The sequence below is a fragment of the Haemaphysalis longicornis genome, unplaced genomic scaffold (assembly GCF_048455015.1).
Source record: "Haemaphysalis longicornis isolate Haplotype H1 unplaced genomic scaffold, Haemaphysalis longicornis Haplotype H1 scaffold_12, whole genome shotgun sequence".
Taxonomy (NCBI): domain Eukaryota; kingdom Metazoa; phylum Arthropoda; class Arachnida; order Ixodida; family Ixodidae; genus Haemaphysalis; species Haemaphysalis longicornis.
The window spans coordinates 77,655,975-77,672,367 of NW_027526225.1; the positions used below are offsets into that span (position 1 = coordinate 77,655,975).

Sequence of the window (16,393 nt, forward strand, 5' to 3'; positions counted from 1 at the left end):
GGATGTATGGGCACGACAACCCTTTTTAAGAGGGAGAAGTTTCCTGTTGGAAAGGGTATCAGAAAAGAACACGCCATTTCTCTGAAATTACTTACAGAGCCTGTTGAGGAGATGTCTTGGTGGTGATGTTTCGCTCAGAAAGGCTGGAGAAGGCGAGGGAAGGGTTTTCAGCAGACTGCATTCAAGCAGCTTCGTCATGGTGTAAACAGATAGTAATGATAAATATATAATTTAAGCAAACTATCCACTTGCTATTTCCTGTACTGAAATACATAACGAAATATTGATTTTTCTAATATTGCTGTTTGAATTGAACATTGTATTACTCACTTCGACGTTAAAAAGTTTTAATACTCGCGCAGTCTTAGTTATAACCACAATTTTTTGCTTCCACTGGACTCCGTGAACAATGCTGGGCTAAGTGCCAAAATGTATTTTATTGGCCTGGTGGCTTAATTGAGACAGCACAATACGTATTCTTCTCAGTCTTTTATTTCATTCGTGGGGCCTTCGGAAACAAAAGTGCATAAATATAGGAATGATGTCAAAACAACATACAGTAACAAAACAAGCCTACGAGATCTTCTGCTTCAATACAATGACACAACGACCCCCCTTGTAATGGCAAATAAAAATGGCACAAACATTTCTCCTAGAACATGCTCTCATGAAAGTTACTAAAGGTATAACAAGTCTCAGGATACATTTAAGACGCTTGCACAGTAGCTTAGCAGTACTAATTACTTAAACTAACATGTCCACCTTTTCAATCAGTCCAATAAGTTGTTGAGGACAATTTGCTACAAGTGATTTTTTTATTTATTCAGTGTTCCTACTCCCACTCCTCGAAACAGCATACTGCTGATGATAACCCACTTGATTCACTGAAATAATCAAATCAACATACCCCGTCGTAATGTGAAAGGTTTGTCGAAATCAAACATGCACCTAACCTAACATCTCAAAATATCCGACAATCACTAAGATAATTTGTCGCACACAATATCAAACGGTGCAATACAATGTTGTTACTGCCAGCATGACACACACACAAACAACCTGTGAATACCTTTGGACAAAAATAAATAACTACACAGCAGAGAAAAAAAACTGCTCATATATTTGTAAGGATCTACAAATGAAAGGTGCAGAGTTATTAGCTTTAGTGCAAAAGCAATTGCTGGGTTCAAAGCTTATTTTTATGCAAATTCTTACTTTAAGCCTTGGTAATAGCTTTCACCAATAACTAAAAAGAAGAGCACTTTGAGGTCTCGCAATATTGCAGTTTCTTTTTCATTAGGCTGCAATTTTTTTTTCAACAAGTGATAAAATATAAATGGCATAAAGATGCTGCGTGTCATGACTGCAGTTTGAGGGATTCAGGTGAAAAGTACTACTACTACTACCACTTCGAACCATTCCAATTGGTGAAATACAAAATGAGATCAGCATCTCTTCTCAAAACGTCTTAGCAAAAACGTTTTTTGCGTGCGCACCACTACATTGGCATCTCGCTACTTCAAGATATGTAAATGCATGCATTTTAACAAATTGATAAATAACTGCAAAGATTCAGTGGGGTGCTTTAAATATTACTTCCCCCCCCCCCCCCAGATCATATGTGCAAGTGCCCCAGAATTTTGAACTTACACGGACATGAATAAATTAAATGGGCATAGAGATGTAGAAGTTACCGAGCTAGATAAAGCTAGATAAATCTATATGTATAAGATCTAGTGATAAGATACAATGTTCGCGTTAGGACTTCAGACAGCCCACTCAAATAACAGAGAAGTTTATTCTACGCTCTCAATTTCTTGCTACGTGTTTCGTCCAACAGCCTCAACTGCTATATACATCTTATACCATTTTCAAACAGTGAATGTGTGAAGCAATCGTGCCAAAAACAGCTTTGTTAACGTTAATAGTTAAAGTGGTTACGTGAAGGTGCTAAATACACAAAATTAAAAAGAAGTGTTAGCAACTAGTGTCATTATAGCAGTGCACCCCTGTACAACAAACTACATTCTTTTTATTGCTACGTTTCAACTGAAAAAAGCTCTTTTATAAACAATACTGCATTGAAAACAAGCTGACAGTGACTGCCGTGAACAGAATCCCGTACAAGCAAGATGGTTTCTGTCATCTGTTCTGATATATGTAGAATAACTGCTGCGAAATTTGAATGGAGCAGAGCAGAAGCATATCTCACTTTGCTCAAGTTTAAACTAAACGTTCGCTACAAACTGTTTTGCCTGCTCTTAAACTATTGCACAACACATCCTTTCTAAAGAATAGAAACTCAAGTGACGTTAAAAAGAGACCAAAAAAATTATTCAAACACTTTCGAGAAAACATTTCTCGACAGAAGTTCAAACAAAAACTCGCTCCGTACGCATCTCTGAAATCCTTCAAGACAGAACACACAAAAAAACAACCTTTGCAAAAACAATTAACAAAGTGCTTCAGGCAATGCTATGGCATAAAATGGGTGAACACACAGACAGTAATTGCAAACACTTGGTAAAAGGCACTGAAAGCTTTTGTTCCCAAAAGGGGGAAGAGAAATGCAAAGCATTAAAATTTGGCCTGAAAAAAGTATATGTGACATTTACGGCTGTTGAACAAACAGTTTCAAACACAACTTAACACAAGCATGTGGTGTATAAAATATATAAATGCACTGACACTCACAAAGCCAGCTTACAAGGCAACGTATCTGGACTGCTGACATAAATAAAGGAATAAAATAAACAAATGCAGAAAATATAAATCTTAGCACTGCAATACCAGCTACAACTGTACAGTTGGAAAGAAAAAACTAGACGCAACATGAAAATGTGAATTTGAACACACAATTCAAGTTTCTTGTTCATAAAGGCAAAACTAAGGTGAGCTTTGGGTAGATCTATGAGGTGCAGTGATTGACCTCCATTACTATAAATAGGTGCCCAATAACAGTGAAAGCCATACCCTACAAAAAAATTTATTTCTTTGTTCAAGTTCCTGCATTATTAAACTTTTTTTTTTTCATCATCATACTCTCTTCATCCACAGGGCAACAAGAGTTCCTGCAAACTGTTTCTTTTACTGTATTTAAAAAACAGAGCCGCAGTCACACCTTAACAGCACACTAGTTGAAGCTAGGCTAAAATCAATGAATGCACTCAATCAACTGGCTAGACGACTACCATATTTACTCAAATCTAACGCGCCCTCGATTCCAGCGCACGTGACTTTCATGACTGGGAAAAAGAAAAAGTGCAGAAGTTCTCTTCACAGGACAAGCCTTTTATAGTTGTGAGAACGTCTTTTTCATCCTACAAGCTCAGCTCTGGTCACCCTCCAAGTTGCAACATACCCTATGGGAAACCAGCCCGCCCTTCCAAACTCAAGTCGCAAAAACTTGGAAAATATAATAAATGCTCAGCGAGAGGCTATTAGGGAACGGCAGACTTCTGTAAAAGGTGGTGCACTGCACAGTACTAGATATGTTACCTGCTATTTCTTGCTCTTTCTCCTTCCTCGGATAGAAGCGTGGAAAAGCTAGTCTTGCTATCCAAACAGGGGCATTTAATTGCTATCCGCTAGTGTTCTTTTTTAAAATTTTTCTGGGCACAAGAAGCACTTGCAAACCCTCACATTGGTTGCATGCAATGCACCATGCTTTGTGCCTTGCAGATAACATGCCCATGCCCACCACCCACTGGAAAGACATTGACGAAAGCTCAAACTACACCTCAAATAACTCCTTTTGTCAGGTGCTACCTTCTGGAGAGACACTGCTGAGATTGCACAAAAATACATATCTTTTTTAGAAGCATGGCACAAAAGGGCTCACACACAGGAAAAAGATGAATAAAGAGAAAGAAACAATGTTTTGCAAGGCAAGAGGTGAACCGCATTTGCAGTTATATTAGCGTCATAAAACAAGCTAAGGCAGGTCCCAACGAAACACCCGAAGAACCTTATGCAAACTTATTTTGATTCTGCCGACCAAATTATGCTGCTGGTTTACTTTGATGAATTGATAAGGTCATGGTGATAACAGAGATTTGCCTTCAGTAGGTAGAACTGGCTAGTAACAATAATGGCGCACTGTACGGCCCTCTGAAATGCCATTGGAAACACTAATTTTACTAGTACATAAGACGGTGCTATGCATATAACATCCCATGCTGAGCTCTGTTGATCTTCAAGTGTAGAGAGAACAATGCTAGAGAGATAAGAAAGGAACAGTGTGAAAGAGTAAAAGATAAGTGGCTTCGGTTGGCGATTGCAAAATGTAGCCCGAAAAAAGCACAAGTTATGGTTATTCATTTCCTCTCACTCACTCGATTTCCGCACAGCATATATTGCAGCTTGCAAAATGGCACATTCAGTTGCCAGTCAACTCCGCAACCCTTCCTTTGACTGCAAAGTTTTTTAGTTCCATTTCCTTTACTCGAACATAATTGCGACAAAAGGAACTGCACTGTAGGGTTGAACACTATCGGGCATTTCGTTAAATGCCTTCCCCTGCGCTACATACCATCGCACACACAGCGGCCCGACAGACTTGACAACACAGAAGTGATTTGAATACATTGCTTGTGCATCCTGCCTACAATGAGCCTGAAACAGCTTTCTGTCTATCATGAGCAAATCTATAACGTACCTTTCCAATAAATATCTAACTGTTCAAAATCTGCAACATTGGCTACACTGTAGTATGTGGCTCGAAGCTAGCTAAGACCACCTTCAGATCTTCACAGAGCACTGGTATACAGTAGAACCGTGTTGATACGTTCTCGGTTCATACGTTTTACCAGTTACTACGCTCTCAATTGCGAACACTAAAAACTCCCCACCCCATAGTACAGTTCTTACTGGAGAGTACGTTTTCCCGGATTGTACATTTCACTCCTGCGTTTTTTTTTTAACGTATCAACGAGGTTTTACTTATATGTACATAAACAGGCATTTTTATAGATACACATGTACACGTCTCACAAACCGAGCTTGATCTCTTATAGCAACTCAAGACAGCTCCATTTCAGCACACTCGCACACACACTGCCTGAACTACAATACGGCTACTGCAGCCAACACAAGAAAGCTGGAATGTCCCAATCAGCAGCCAAATGTATTTTTGCCAGTGTGCGCAACCACGATCGGCACATCTCACCAAAGCAGGCCTCGATGTCTGGACTGGAACAAAAGCACCGCAGCCCCTCGGGAGCTCACAATAATGTTTGTGTTTTGTTGGCGGCAGCATTGTCGGCTTGCCGCGCTACCTCTTGCCACTGGGCCAACTGTTTCAGGAACTCCTGGCCGCAGCGCGTCTTGCGGGCCTCGGTGAGGCTGGCTCTGAGCGGGGCGATGAAGCCGTCCTCCAGGCTTTCCCCGAGCTCGTACTGAAAATGAGAATGGCGGAGTTTTCAAAGCGAGTTGAAGTCATAGTGTGTGTCGACTGGCAAACACTGTCCTGCCCTACAGGGTATGAGAGCAGCACTGAGCAGCACACTGTGGCCCCCTACCACATTTAAAGGTGGCAACTCCATTGAAGTGCTCTTCCACGTTGTAAATAAGGCTGAAAAACAAAGCTGGGCGCAGTCTAAGGAGTGCATGAAACAAAACCCGTAACAGTCGACGCCCGTTAATACAAAGTTAACGGGCACTGCAAAAAGCTTCAAATTAAACGTACTTCCAATTAACCACAAAGGACAAAAATGAACATTTGATTACTTTGAAAGCTCACTGTTAATGAAAAAAAAAAAGGAATCGGTAATGGCTGTCTGCTTCTCCTCGTAGAATCTTGCTGCCGAAAGTAAATCCTGCAGACTGTAAGTATGTCCGAGAGTTTTAGGGGCAAATACCCTTAGAGGCTCATGCTGTCTTTGTCTCCTGTCGTCGTTGTTTCATGTAGCCATGGTACTAAAACAATAGGACACTAATTTTCCAACCACTGGTGCTAGAACACTTATACTCCTTCTGATACAGCCATAGTCCCTCTAAAACAGCCATGTATTGACAGCAGATGGAGTTTCTGAAACGTTTTCAACTTTACTGTGAACTAACTAATTACGACAAGTAAATAGAACTTCACATAATTATAGAGTCGTCTTAGCGGCCAATTTCAGTATCATTAGATTGAGAGCTACAAAGCATATGTGAGAAAAGGGAGGGAAAAATGTTTTTGTGTCAACACAACGCAGAGACGAACATCAACCACTGCCACAGGATAGCTATGCACAGCTCCACTGCCAAACAGAGACCAACAGGCAGCTTGATGGAACCTCGCCTGCTTACAAAATACATCTGGCTGCAAAGTGTTCTGTGCTCTGTTCTCAAACAGTTGCATTAAAACAAGTTACTATAAGTACTTTCTGTAGCTGTATGCCCTAATATGAATGTCCTCGTAGCTTAGAGGGCGTGACGATCCTACTGCTGCTCTTGAGCTAAGTGGGTGCGTGGCGTTATTTAACTACGCAGATGACATGTTGCACAACCTTTTTATATGTGCTTCGTTTAATCTAGGTTCTTTCCGTAAAAGCCACAAAAATGGGAATATTTGATGCACAAATTTTTTGCTCCCTTCTATTAAAGCACTAATGTCTTGCCTCGAGTGCATTCGAGGTTATAGATGCATTGAAAAGTACTGGTGCCTCTATGCCATAGCTTGACTATCTGGCGGACACTTTGCCCACACACTTGTGCACTGTTGAAGGACTAAGCGTTGAATTTGGCTTCAAAAAAGCAACATCAGAAAATCCCATGGCAAAAAAAGAAAAAATCCTGAAGGAATTCGCCAAGATTTGCTTCCCACATAAAAAAAAAGCTATCACCTGGTCCAATTATTGTTCACCTATATTAAAAAATGCGTAAAAGGTTTGACTCCAAATTCGATATCACAAAGCAGTGAAAGTCTCAAACCCATCAATGAGGCTGTTTCACTCCCAACATCACAGCCAATCTACTCTGCTCACAGCACATGCAGCGGCGGTGAATATTTCACCGCAACGAGTCCACCCTTTCTTTCGTTTTTTTTATCAATGTATAAAATTAGCAAGGTCAACTTATGCACATAGTTTGACTACAGGTGGGACGGCCTCCATAACAAAACAAAAGTTTGCACTTGCTGCTGGCTCACAAGCCGTTCAATGGAGCTACCAACACAGGTGCTGCGTTGGATCTGATCCCTTGCTTGCAGCTTCCTTCTGCCAGCACAGTGCCTCAGTGATGTTAGGATGCCAGTGGGCCCGTGAACCGCGGTTTATCTGAGTGGCCTAGACGTACAGTCATCAAAAGTGTTAACAACAAAGAATGAGGTGCCCCCGTATGCACAGAGCAGCAGCTTGCTATAGCGCCCTGGGTAATCAGCGAAGCTGTGCCCATGCGCTGGAGCTGCGGAGTACAGCAAGTCAGCCTAAGGAGCACCAATTATCAACCGCCGCAGATGCGTCGGTGGCTATCGTAATGTGCCGCTCCGTGCATAGGCTGGCACCCACTTCTTTGTTATTGTTAACACTTTTGACGACTGTACACGATATTGCCACCTCAAGTTCTGCGCCACTACAGTATGGCATTCAAACCAAAGATGTCCCTCCCTCTCTCTAATTTTCGTCACCAAAGTTTCTGCCCCAGTTCAACATATGGAGTCACAAAACTTCCCCATAGAGCCCATATTTCAGAGAGTGACGCAATAGTGGAACCCCGCTGTTACGTCCTCTAGTTTTACAATGACCTGCTTCTTACGACAGATCACCAAGGTCCCGGCAAACTCCCCATAGAAACAATGCGTTAAAAACTCAGATGATACGACGCCAAGGTGCACGCAGTCCGCTTCACACGACGAACCCTGGCGGAGATCAACCGGCGTTTCTCCAATCTTTTACGCTGCTTCACCTCCTTGACACGACCTTTCTTAATTCTTAACCCCCGTTTGACGCTTCTTGATATGCAAAGGTCCGCAGGCAAGCCAGACCACTTGCATAACAGATGCAAGCAGGCGAGTACCTACTCGTGAGCGGGAGTTAACCTTCGAGGGCACCCCGCGGCAGCAGAATGCCAACGCGTCAACCGCAAGTATTCGAAGTCCAAGCAGCTTGCCGAACGTGAATTTGAAGCTCCTATAGAGCCGCCGACAAATGCGAAAACACATACGAAGCAACCCCACGGTGATGACCGAACACCCGCCTTCCTCACCCGCTTGATCCAACTTTCTTCCTTTCACAAAGCCCTCACTCCCTCTATCAGCGTCTTTCAAAGCTTATCAGTGTCTTTCAAAACCGCCTTGTCGCTTCGCTCCTTTTTTCTTCCGCCTCTTTTACATCGCCACCTGGTACTACAGCTAGTTTCACTTGGCCTTGGCAGTTTCACACTCTTGCCTTTTCCCCTCTCGATTTGCTCGACCATGTCGGCCTCATCTCGCACCCGCAAGGCGCGGGGCTGGCTGGCTATAAATACTGCTGGATGGCACAGGGGTCAGGGGCTGCATAGCGCACGACACTTGGCTGGCGGGCTGGCTCAGACGCCGTAGAGGGGAGGGGGGCACAAAATTGGAATTGCCCCCCCCCCCCCCCCCTTTTTTTTTTACGTGAGGTCTTAACTAAAGGTTTGCAAATCACACGAGAACAGGCTAAGTATAGTAGTTTAATTAAGTGATTAGTCACATGAGACCGCTTATGAGGCTGGCATTTACCCGCACCCCGGTCATATGACACCTCTGTCATAAGATGCTTTTACGCGGTCCCTTGAAAGTCGTATTATCGATGTTTCACTGTATATGTGTCGGCCCTCTCTTTGGCTTTGGTATTTATGTATTGAGCTGCCATCTGTTAGCAGAAAGTTGAAACAGCATACACCGTGCTGTTATATATGTAGCGCATTGACTGAAGCTCCTAAAATTGTGCAAATAAACAAAATGGGCTGCTTTTCATTTCTAAACGGAGAGTTGTTCTGAAGGTCTAAGCCATCTGTAAAAGGAGGAACATTCCCCAAGGTAAGCTCACGGTCATAAAGAATTGAGCAAAGAAAAAAATTAAAGCCAATTCCACTCAATGTGAAAGCCCTCGGAACTGCAGAGCAGTAATTCGCCATAATGGGCTGTAGCGCCGTTACCCGCTCGCTGCTACCACCCAACGCATTCCAAATTTCCCGCCTTCGCAGTGCTCGCACTCCCCCTGGCTGAAACTGTGCCAGCGGGAGTTCTGTTCTTTTTGTGCTTGCTTTTCCTCCCGCACGTGCCAACGTTGCACTGCCACTTTTTTTCGCTTACTGTCGTAAAAACCAACCCAACGAGCGTTCCTAACCAAACGAACGCAGGCGCTGCCAATTAGTTACGTATATTTTGCCTCAAATGTACCTACAGTTTTCTCTGCGCTAAACAACATGGAGACGTATGACAAGCGGCAGCGGTTCGCGAGTTTTGAACGTTTATGACTATATAAACTGCTTGGCTTTTGAAGCCTCTGTGGGATGCCGCGACGACAGCCACTACGACGAAACGCTGTGTGGCTCTACTTCGGTCCAGCTAACGAGCTACGATGACAAGGCAAGCACCTAGACTGCTCCGCACTTAAAAGCTGGTGTGAGTTTCAGCACTACCTTTATGATGCAAAGATAAGCCATAACGTCATCTCTAGCCAGATAGGCTACACCGATGTGTGGAGTAAAAAAACCAATAACATAAAATGGAGCACCTGGTTTGTCTACACACAACTGAAAATGAGCACAAGCATTTTACAGTATCATTGCACTGTGCAGCCATCAACAATACCACATCCCAATTAATAGTTCGCAAATGAAAGGCGAGGCTGACGAAGAAAGAAAGTTCTCCACCTGAGGTCATAGTGCCAGTGAATAACGGCTCCTTCAATAAAAAGAACTCTGCTCGAGTATTTCTGGCCGAATTGAAAATGAAACTGGGTGACAAACAGATGCTGATGTTCGAGATCTTTTCATTATGCTTCTGCTGTCAGGGCTGACATCGGATGAACCACTGTCATCTCCTGACCGGCCCAATAGCGGGAATCAGGTATGAGCACGCAAGCACCGAGGATACCAGCAGGCTTTTGCCAAGCAACTGTTCCAAAGCAAAGATGACTCAGTAACGAAAGCTCCTTGAATAACAGTTCCATGTTTTCCTCGTGAAAACGAACACATAACTGTCGCGGACTTTGTGAGTTGTGAGAGTAGCTAAGATGGACACGTACATGCAGACCACACACCTTTGATGATTAGCCCAAAAATGTGTCCAGCACAATTCCTCAAGGCACTTAAAGGAGCCATGAAGACAAAATACAAGTTGGGTTTATTAGAAAGACTGCTTAGTCCCGATAACAATGATACCAATATCATTGCAATCTTCGAACAAATAACAGAGATGTTAAAGAAAACGTGAGAAGCAGTCGCGACCCCCTAGCCAATTTCCCGCAGATTTCTTATGCCGTCACAGAACCTTGTTTGTGCGATTGGCGGCCGCCTAACTGACCCTGTCGCAACGACACGACTGGACGTCTGTAATGGGGTCTCTAGTTCCATTTGACCGCAACACTTCAATGCTAACGGGCAGTTAACGCACTGAAAATTATGTTTTATTGTTGGCCCGCATGACGTCATTCTTGCTCATAACACGTCACTGTGGCGCCAAATTTGAAAGTTTTTAAATACTTCTTGCTTTTTTTTCGTTAAAAAAACATCCTTTGGGGCTGTAATGAAGCTGAGTGAGATACTGAATCCTAGTTCTTTCAAATTAAACGAAGTTGCATTTTCTCTTCATGGCTCCTTTAAGCCTGCTTATGTGCTTTGAAAGCAAAAGCATTATGACTTCTCCTGGTGGTACCTATCAAAGACTTCTTTACTGTTCCATCGAGTTTGAGTACAATTATATGCTTCCATTTCTTCACTTTTGGCGCAAATTATTGCAACAGACAGACTGGCGACCCTTCATGCAACAGCTTCACGAGAATCAGAGGTCTCCATGTCTGGCATTGCACCCATTCTACTCACATGCTGTAATGTTCACCTGTTACGCGACACAAAGTCAGCACCACACGCACTACGTTACTCATGTTTTGCTACTGGCAACGTGCTGAGGTAGTTGACCAGTCGCAACTCACTCGGCTCCTACTCTAAAGGCCTCAATTCATATACAAACTGCCATCTGCACAATTTTCTTTTCAGATCAATTGAGTTACTTATTAAAGTAAATGTACTCTACTTTTTTTTCCTTTACTTTTTTTATTTACTTTACTTCCACATATGTACTTTGGCACAAATTCCATCATTTTTGTAAGCATTTTTTGCTCTTTACATTGACCTGTCATGGTGGCGCAGTCGCTAAGGCGTTCTGCTGCTCAGCCCAAGGACGGAGGTTTGATCCCGGCTGCTGTGGCTGCTTTTCATACGGAGGCGAATAGCGAAAATGCCCATGTGTTCGAGATTTCAGCACATGTTAAAGATCCCCAGGTGGTCAAAATTAATCTGGAGCTCTCCACTACAGCCCGCCTCATAGCGCTGGTGTAGCTTCAGTGCATTAACCCCCGTATTTTTTTAAATCTCTACAGTGATGGCTATTTTCTCTCCGAAATCGAACACCACCTTTCACACAATGAGGGATTTGGCTCTCACCTTAAAGACTCTTAAGGCACATTTATACTCTGACGTAGTGCATGCGCTTGCATGCGGTGGCCCAGCAACGCAACGTCAGCGAATGCGGAGCCCTCTATACCCTGACATCATACAACAACCAATGCCTTCAGTGGAGTTCAATGTGCTTGGGTGCCAGGATAGGACATGTGGCTATCTGGCACAGTGTGCTGAACGCTGGCTTTGTATCTCCCAACGCACCTCGCCAGCCCATCCGGACTAGGCTTGCGTAGGCTCGCTTGCTAGCCTCTTTCATTTCGCAAATGTCATGACAGCGGGTGCATTAGTCGTGGAACTTTTTACACATGCGCCAGCCGTAGCCGCTTAAGGCTGCATGGGCTGCTCTGCACTGTGCCTGCCTGAGTAGGTGGAATGTTTTGCTGTTGCAGGTTAGCCAATTTGCCGTCGCCAACCACGTCGCCACTGGCCAGCGCGCCAGACACATCAGAGTATAAATGCGCCTGAACCAGTGCATCCGCATCTATTCTTGCTCCCACCTCTTCCATGGCCCGGTGCAGTGCCCGGAAGGCCGGCTCCGAGTCCTTGACAAAGGCCTTGCGGGAGCCGTGGACCACGGCCGGAGCGCCGACCGCGCAGTACGCCCCGTACATGCAGTGGTCGGGCCGGTAGTTCCACCGGCACGGGAACAGCAGCAGCAGCTCGGGGTGTGTGCTGAACAGGATGTTGAGCAGGTCCTGGTCCCCCCAGGTGATGTCCCGGCCGTACGTGTGCAGTAGTGGGCTCAGCCGAAGCTCCCAGCGAAACTCTCGCATCCGCGTCAGGTTCATCAGCATCACGCCTGAGTTGACTCCTGTGCGGCGGAGGAGGGAGTGGGTGAACCCTACGGAGTATGAGCGGCTGCAAAGACCTCGGAATGGGCTCAGGGTGACACAAGCACAAGCGTGCACACACACACACAAGCTGTTTCCTCGAGTGTAAAAACTCTCCCCCCTTTTTTAACAGCAGAGCTGTTTGATTAAGCTTGAGCTTGGTCCGGTGGCGTTAGCAAAAAAAAACCAAGGAAGAAAGGGCGCCGCCTGTAAAGCGTGCACCACCGCACAATGGGTATTACGTAGCACAGTATGCCAAGCTGACGCCAGACGTGTGTGGAAACTGCCCTCAGCGCCTCGTGGCACCCGAGAAAGGAAACGCAAAACCAGGCATCCATGAAAGCGAGCATCTAGTTCTTTCGAGCTCCCCCCCAATAAAAAGCCCAGAAGCCCAGCATGCACTGCGTGCTGCATGTTCATCAGTCCTTCGTCATCCTCCTCACTGAGTCGCTCATCTAAACCCAGAGTTACTTGATATAGGAGTTGCGAAACTCCCCATATGCCCCATGCATCTAAAAGTGGCCCTACAATTGGTCCACTGTTGTGAATTTTCCATAAAGCGGCAACATCGGTTGGTGGCCAAACAAACTATACAACGTGCTTCACTGTTCGACGACGTAGGCAAAAAATGGTATTTGGGTGCTACGCAAATTTGTTGCACCGAAGGAGCCCGATGTGTTCAACCATGCAAGCATTTTATATGCTATATGCATTACAAGGCAAGAGTAGCAAAATAATGTGACCGTGTGGTAAGCGAGATGCGTCGCCGCTTGTGCATTGTCGTCTGCTGCATGTCATCTGCGGCCTTCCGGCGGCAAAAATAACAGTTAAAAATTCGCTTCAACGGCTCTACGCAGGCTTGAAAGAATTATTTAGAGCCACTTAATCAGCTACTGGATTAGTTTTGGCATACAGTGGGCTAGGCCGACCTACAACTGCAAATTTAGTACTTCAGGTCGGACCTATGTTGTGACCGCATAAGCGCCAATCGGTCGAGGCAGTTGCACAGACGCAGAAACAATTGCAACATAAAAACTGGAATTAAAAAGTGATGAATAACTCATGAAAGTATGAAAATAAAGAATTATGCTTCTTTAAAATAAAGTTACACGTTGAATTGTCAGTTTGCCTAATTTTCGTATTTTTTGGATAGTGTGTGCGGTGGCCGCTTTGGCGCCACCGTACGCACGATCCAAAGTTTTGGGGATCTAGGTGCGGGCAGTTTTTTGAGGCGGAGTTTCACAACTGCCTACATCAAAGAGCTCTGTCCAAACCACGTGACATTTGCACGGGAAGTTGAAACACGATTTACAACAACATGCTCAGCAGCGGCGACGCGCTACGAGATAACAGCATAGCAGCGTGCGCCGCCGTGCGCTCGCTGATCACACCATCATTTCCTGAGACAGAGCAGCTATGCGCCGTCACTGAGAAGACTGCAGTTCACACTGCGTACAAATTTCGCATTAGGGAGAATAGTAATCCTCCGCCATTTTTGTTCTTGTCCTTTTAAATTCCTCAAGTGGGTTGCACATTGCTCTCACGGGTGCGAAACTGACATGACATTGCCGATTTCCCCAAATAAGCTCCAGCAGACAGGCCGGCAGTCAACCGAAGCTGTGTGCATTGTGGACACGTTCGATTCACAATGGAATGCTACATTGTGCTTCTGCGGGTGAACAATGCTTGCTACGTTTGGAATCAGTTTTCACTAGCAATCCCTCAACCCCACGTCAGGTATGTACAGTGTGCACTGCTAAAAGCTTTCTCGGCTTGCACCTGAGCAAATTGACTTGCTGTTTGACCTCGCACACCGCAAGAAGTAAGCACATTTTTATGCCGGGTTGGAGGCAACCGATCGCCTCTTAATCTTGCACTAGTTAATCTTGCTTTGGCCCCACCGTGAATGCCGTGATTTGTTCAAAACGCACCTCAGCATTGTTTTGAAGCTGAATTAAACGTGCATGACAAACCCGGTCTTTTGGTTCGTAGAATTGTGTCTGAATGCGCGAAACAAGTGCCATGGGGCTTCGATGCTTTACCCCTAAACCACACTCAGGTAAGATGACATTCCCATCATGTTACTGACATGTGCATTGAATACTAAGACAGACGTATTTGCTTCCACTGGATTAGATGGTCGTGAGAAATGCCAGGCACCCTTCTGGCAGATAGGCTGCTGGGTAAGTCACTTCGCAATAGTTACATCAGAAAGCATAAATTGGCGCTTTGCATTCAGTTCAATAGATGGCGCAGTAAGCGCTACCACAAAAACCCGCGTATACTAATACGAACCCGAATGTAGTACAAGGTAGAATTTCAGGGACGCAAAATCCAAACAAAATGTTTTACTTGCATATTCTGTCAAACCCGACTACAGTCTAGTCCACTTGTAGCCTTATCCAAGCGCCAAGGAAATCCTATCATTATAAGCAATAATTGTTATAAGCGGGTCATAAAATAAAAGAAGAAACAGAGCCCAAAACATTTTATTCGCGTGCAAGCAAGGTTGTATTGCTACTTATTTGCAGAAAATAAGCCATAGTTGGTCAGCTGTGTTTGCTGCACGTGAAACTGGCGCACATCTTTTTCAAGAGCATCTATAGGTGCTTCACCTAGCTGGGCGAAGGGTCCTTGGCGGAAACTAAGACCCGGAGGGACTGTATAATGTGCTGGGCTTACTGCGAAGCCGTGGCCCGAGTAGGCTGCGCAACTGCATCGTCTGAGTAGTAACTGTCCCCAATGTCCGCAGCACGTACCCGCGCAACGATCGCCTCTTCAGTGAGGCACTCGGACGTTTCCAAAACAGCGACCCTGATGCCTCTTCCACGGAAAAACAGAGGCAGTTGAAGAGGCACCCAGCCAAATTCAAAGTAGCGCTCATGTGACCCTACAAGCGAACACATGAGCGAGCAAGCGAGTGGGCATGGGGACGAGGCCAAAGCGGCGGTGCCGGGAGGGGGATTTGGAAGGAAAACTGCTCTTCTTCCTCTCCTCCTCCCCTCTCTTTCCCGTAAGCGGCGCAGTCGACTCGTAGTCGACTCATGGACACGATGTGAAACGCATCGCGGGTGGCATTTTCCTCTTTTCTCCTCGCTCTTTCTGTCGTGACTGTGCCGCCATGCTGTGTCGGGCATGCCGTCACCACCCTCCCCATGCAGAAAATTATTTTGATCCAGTCACGTTAGCGTCGTTTGTACTTTGTGGGCTTTCTTTTGACGTGTAGCTGTGGTAGCTAGAGCTAGTGCCACTAAATAAAAGCTTATGTGACATCTCTGGCTAGTGCAAACGGGCCGAATTTGCCTTTCGCCGTGAAGTTGTCAATCATAAATCGAGTCGAATGCAGTGAGAAGTCGGACGGCCCCGCGGCACACGAGATCTCCAAGAGCACCCTTAGCATGATCGGCAGGGAGCTTTGATTAACCTTCTAGAAGTAGGTTCTGGACAGATGTTACCGCAGAAACCGCTCGGCATTGCTCCAAATCTCTTGGCTTGGGTGTGCCGGTGATGACTAACAATCTCGAGGAGTGCAACGAAGCCCTCGTTGGTGTTGCTGACGTGTAGGGCGCGCTGTCGGAATTTTCAAATGCTGTTGGCGGATCAACGGCCAGCGAGTTTGTCTGTGCGGATGATGGTGTTGCAGCCATGGGAGAATTTGCAAGACTAAATTGGCGCCATCTTACCGAGCGCAAGCGAAAGTGGGTGCAATGAGGAAAGCAATGACGATTCTTTGCTCGCAACCTCCGTAATGATTGGTGCACTCACATTAGTCCGGAGCTTCTTTATGAATGTAAAAGGCTACGGCCTCAGCCGCTCTAACTCTTCAGACAGTGTCTCAGGCAGCGAGGTTGCTCAAGCAGAAGATACAGGACGGTTTCATGGGAAAGTAAGGGAGTTTCATCAATAAAGTGTTTTTATAAATGGTATGTGCT

The 16,393-nt window shown here is 45.2% G+C and overlaps 1 protein-coding gene across 1 annotated transcript in view; it reads right to left on the reverse strand.

The window, feature by feature from the left end:
• Positions 1-480: 480 nt before the first annotated feature.
• The window catches only part of LOC144162825 (glucoside xylosyltransferase 1-like), a 33,991-nt gene continuing 18,078 nt past the window's right edge, over positions 481-16,393 (reverse strand). Inside the window, exons 5-6 of the mRNA XM_077693489.1 lie at positions 12,129-12,442; positions 481-5,396 (exon numbers count right to left, since the gene is read on the reverse strand). Of these exons, the coding sequence (XP_077549615.1) occupies positions 5,223-5,396; positions 12,129-12,442 (488 nt within the window). The 3' untranslated portion in view covers positions 481-5,222. The remainder of the gene's footprint in view (positions 5,397-12,128; positions 12,443-16,393) is intronic.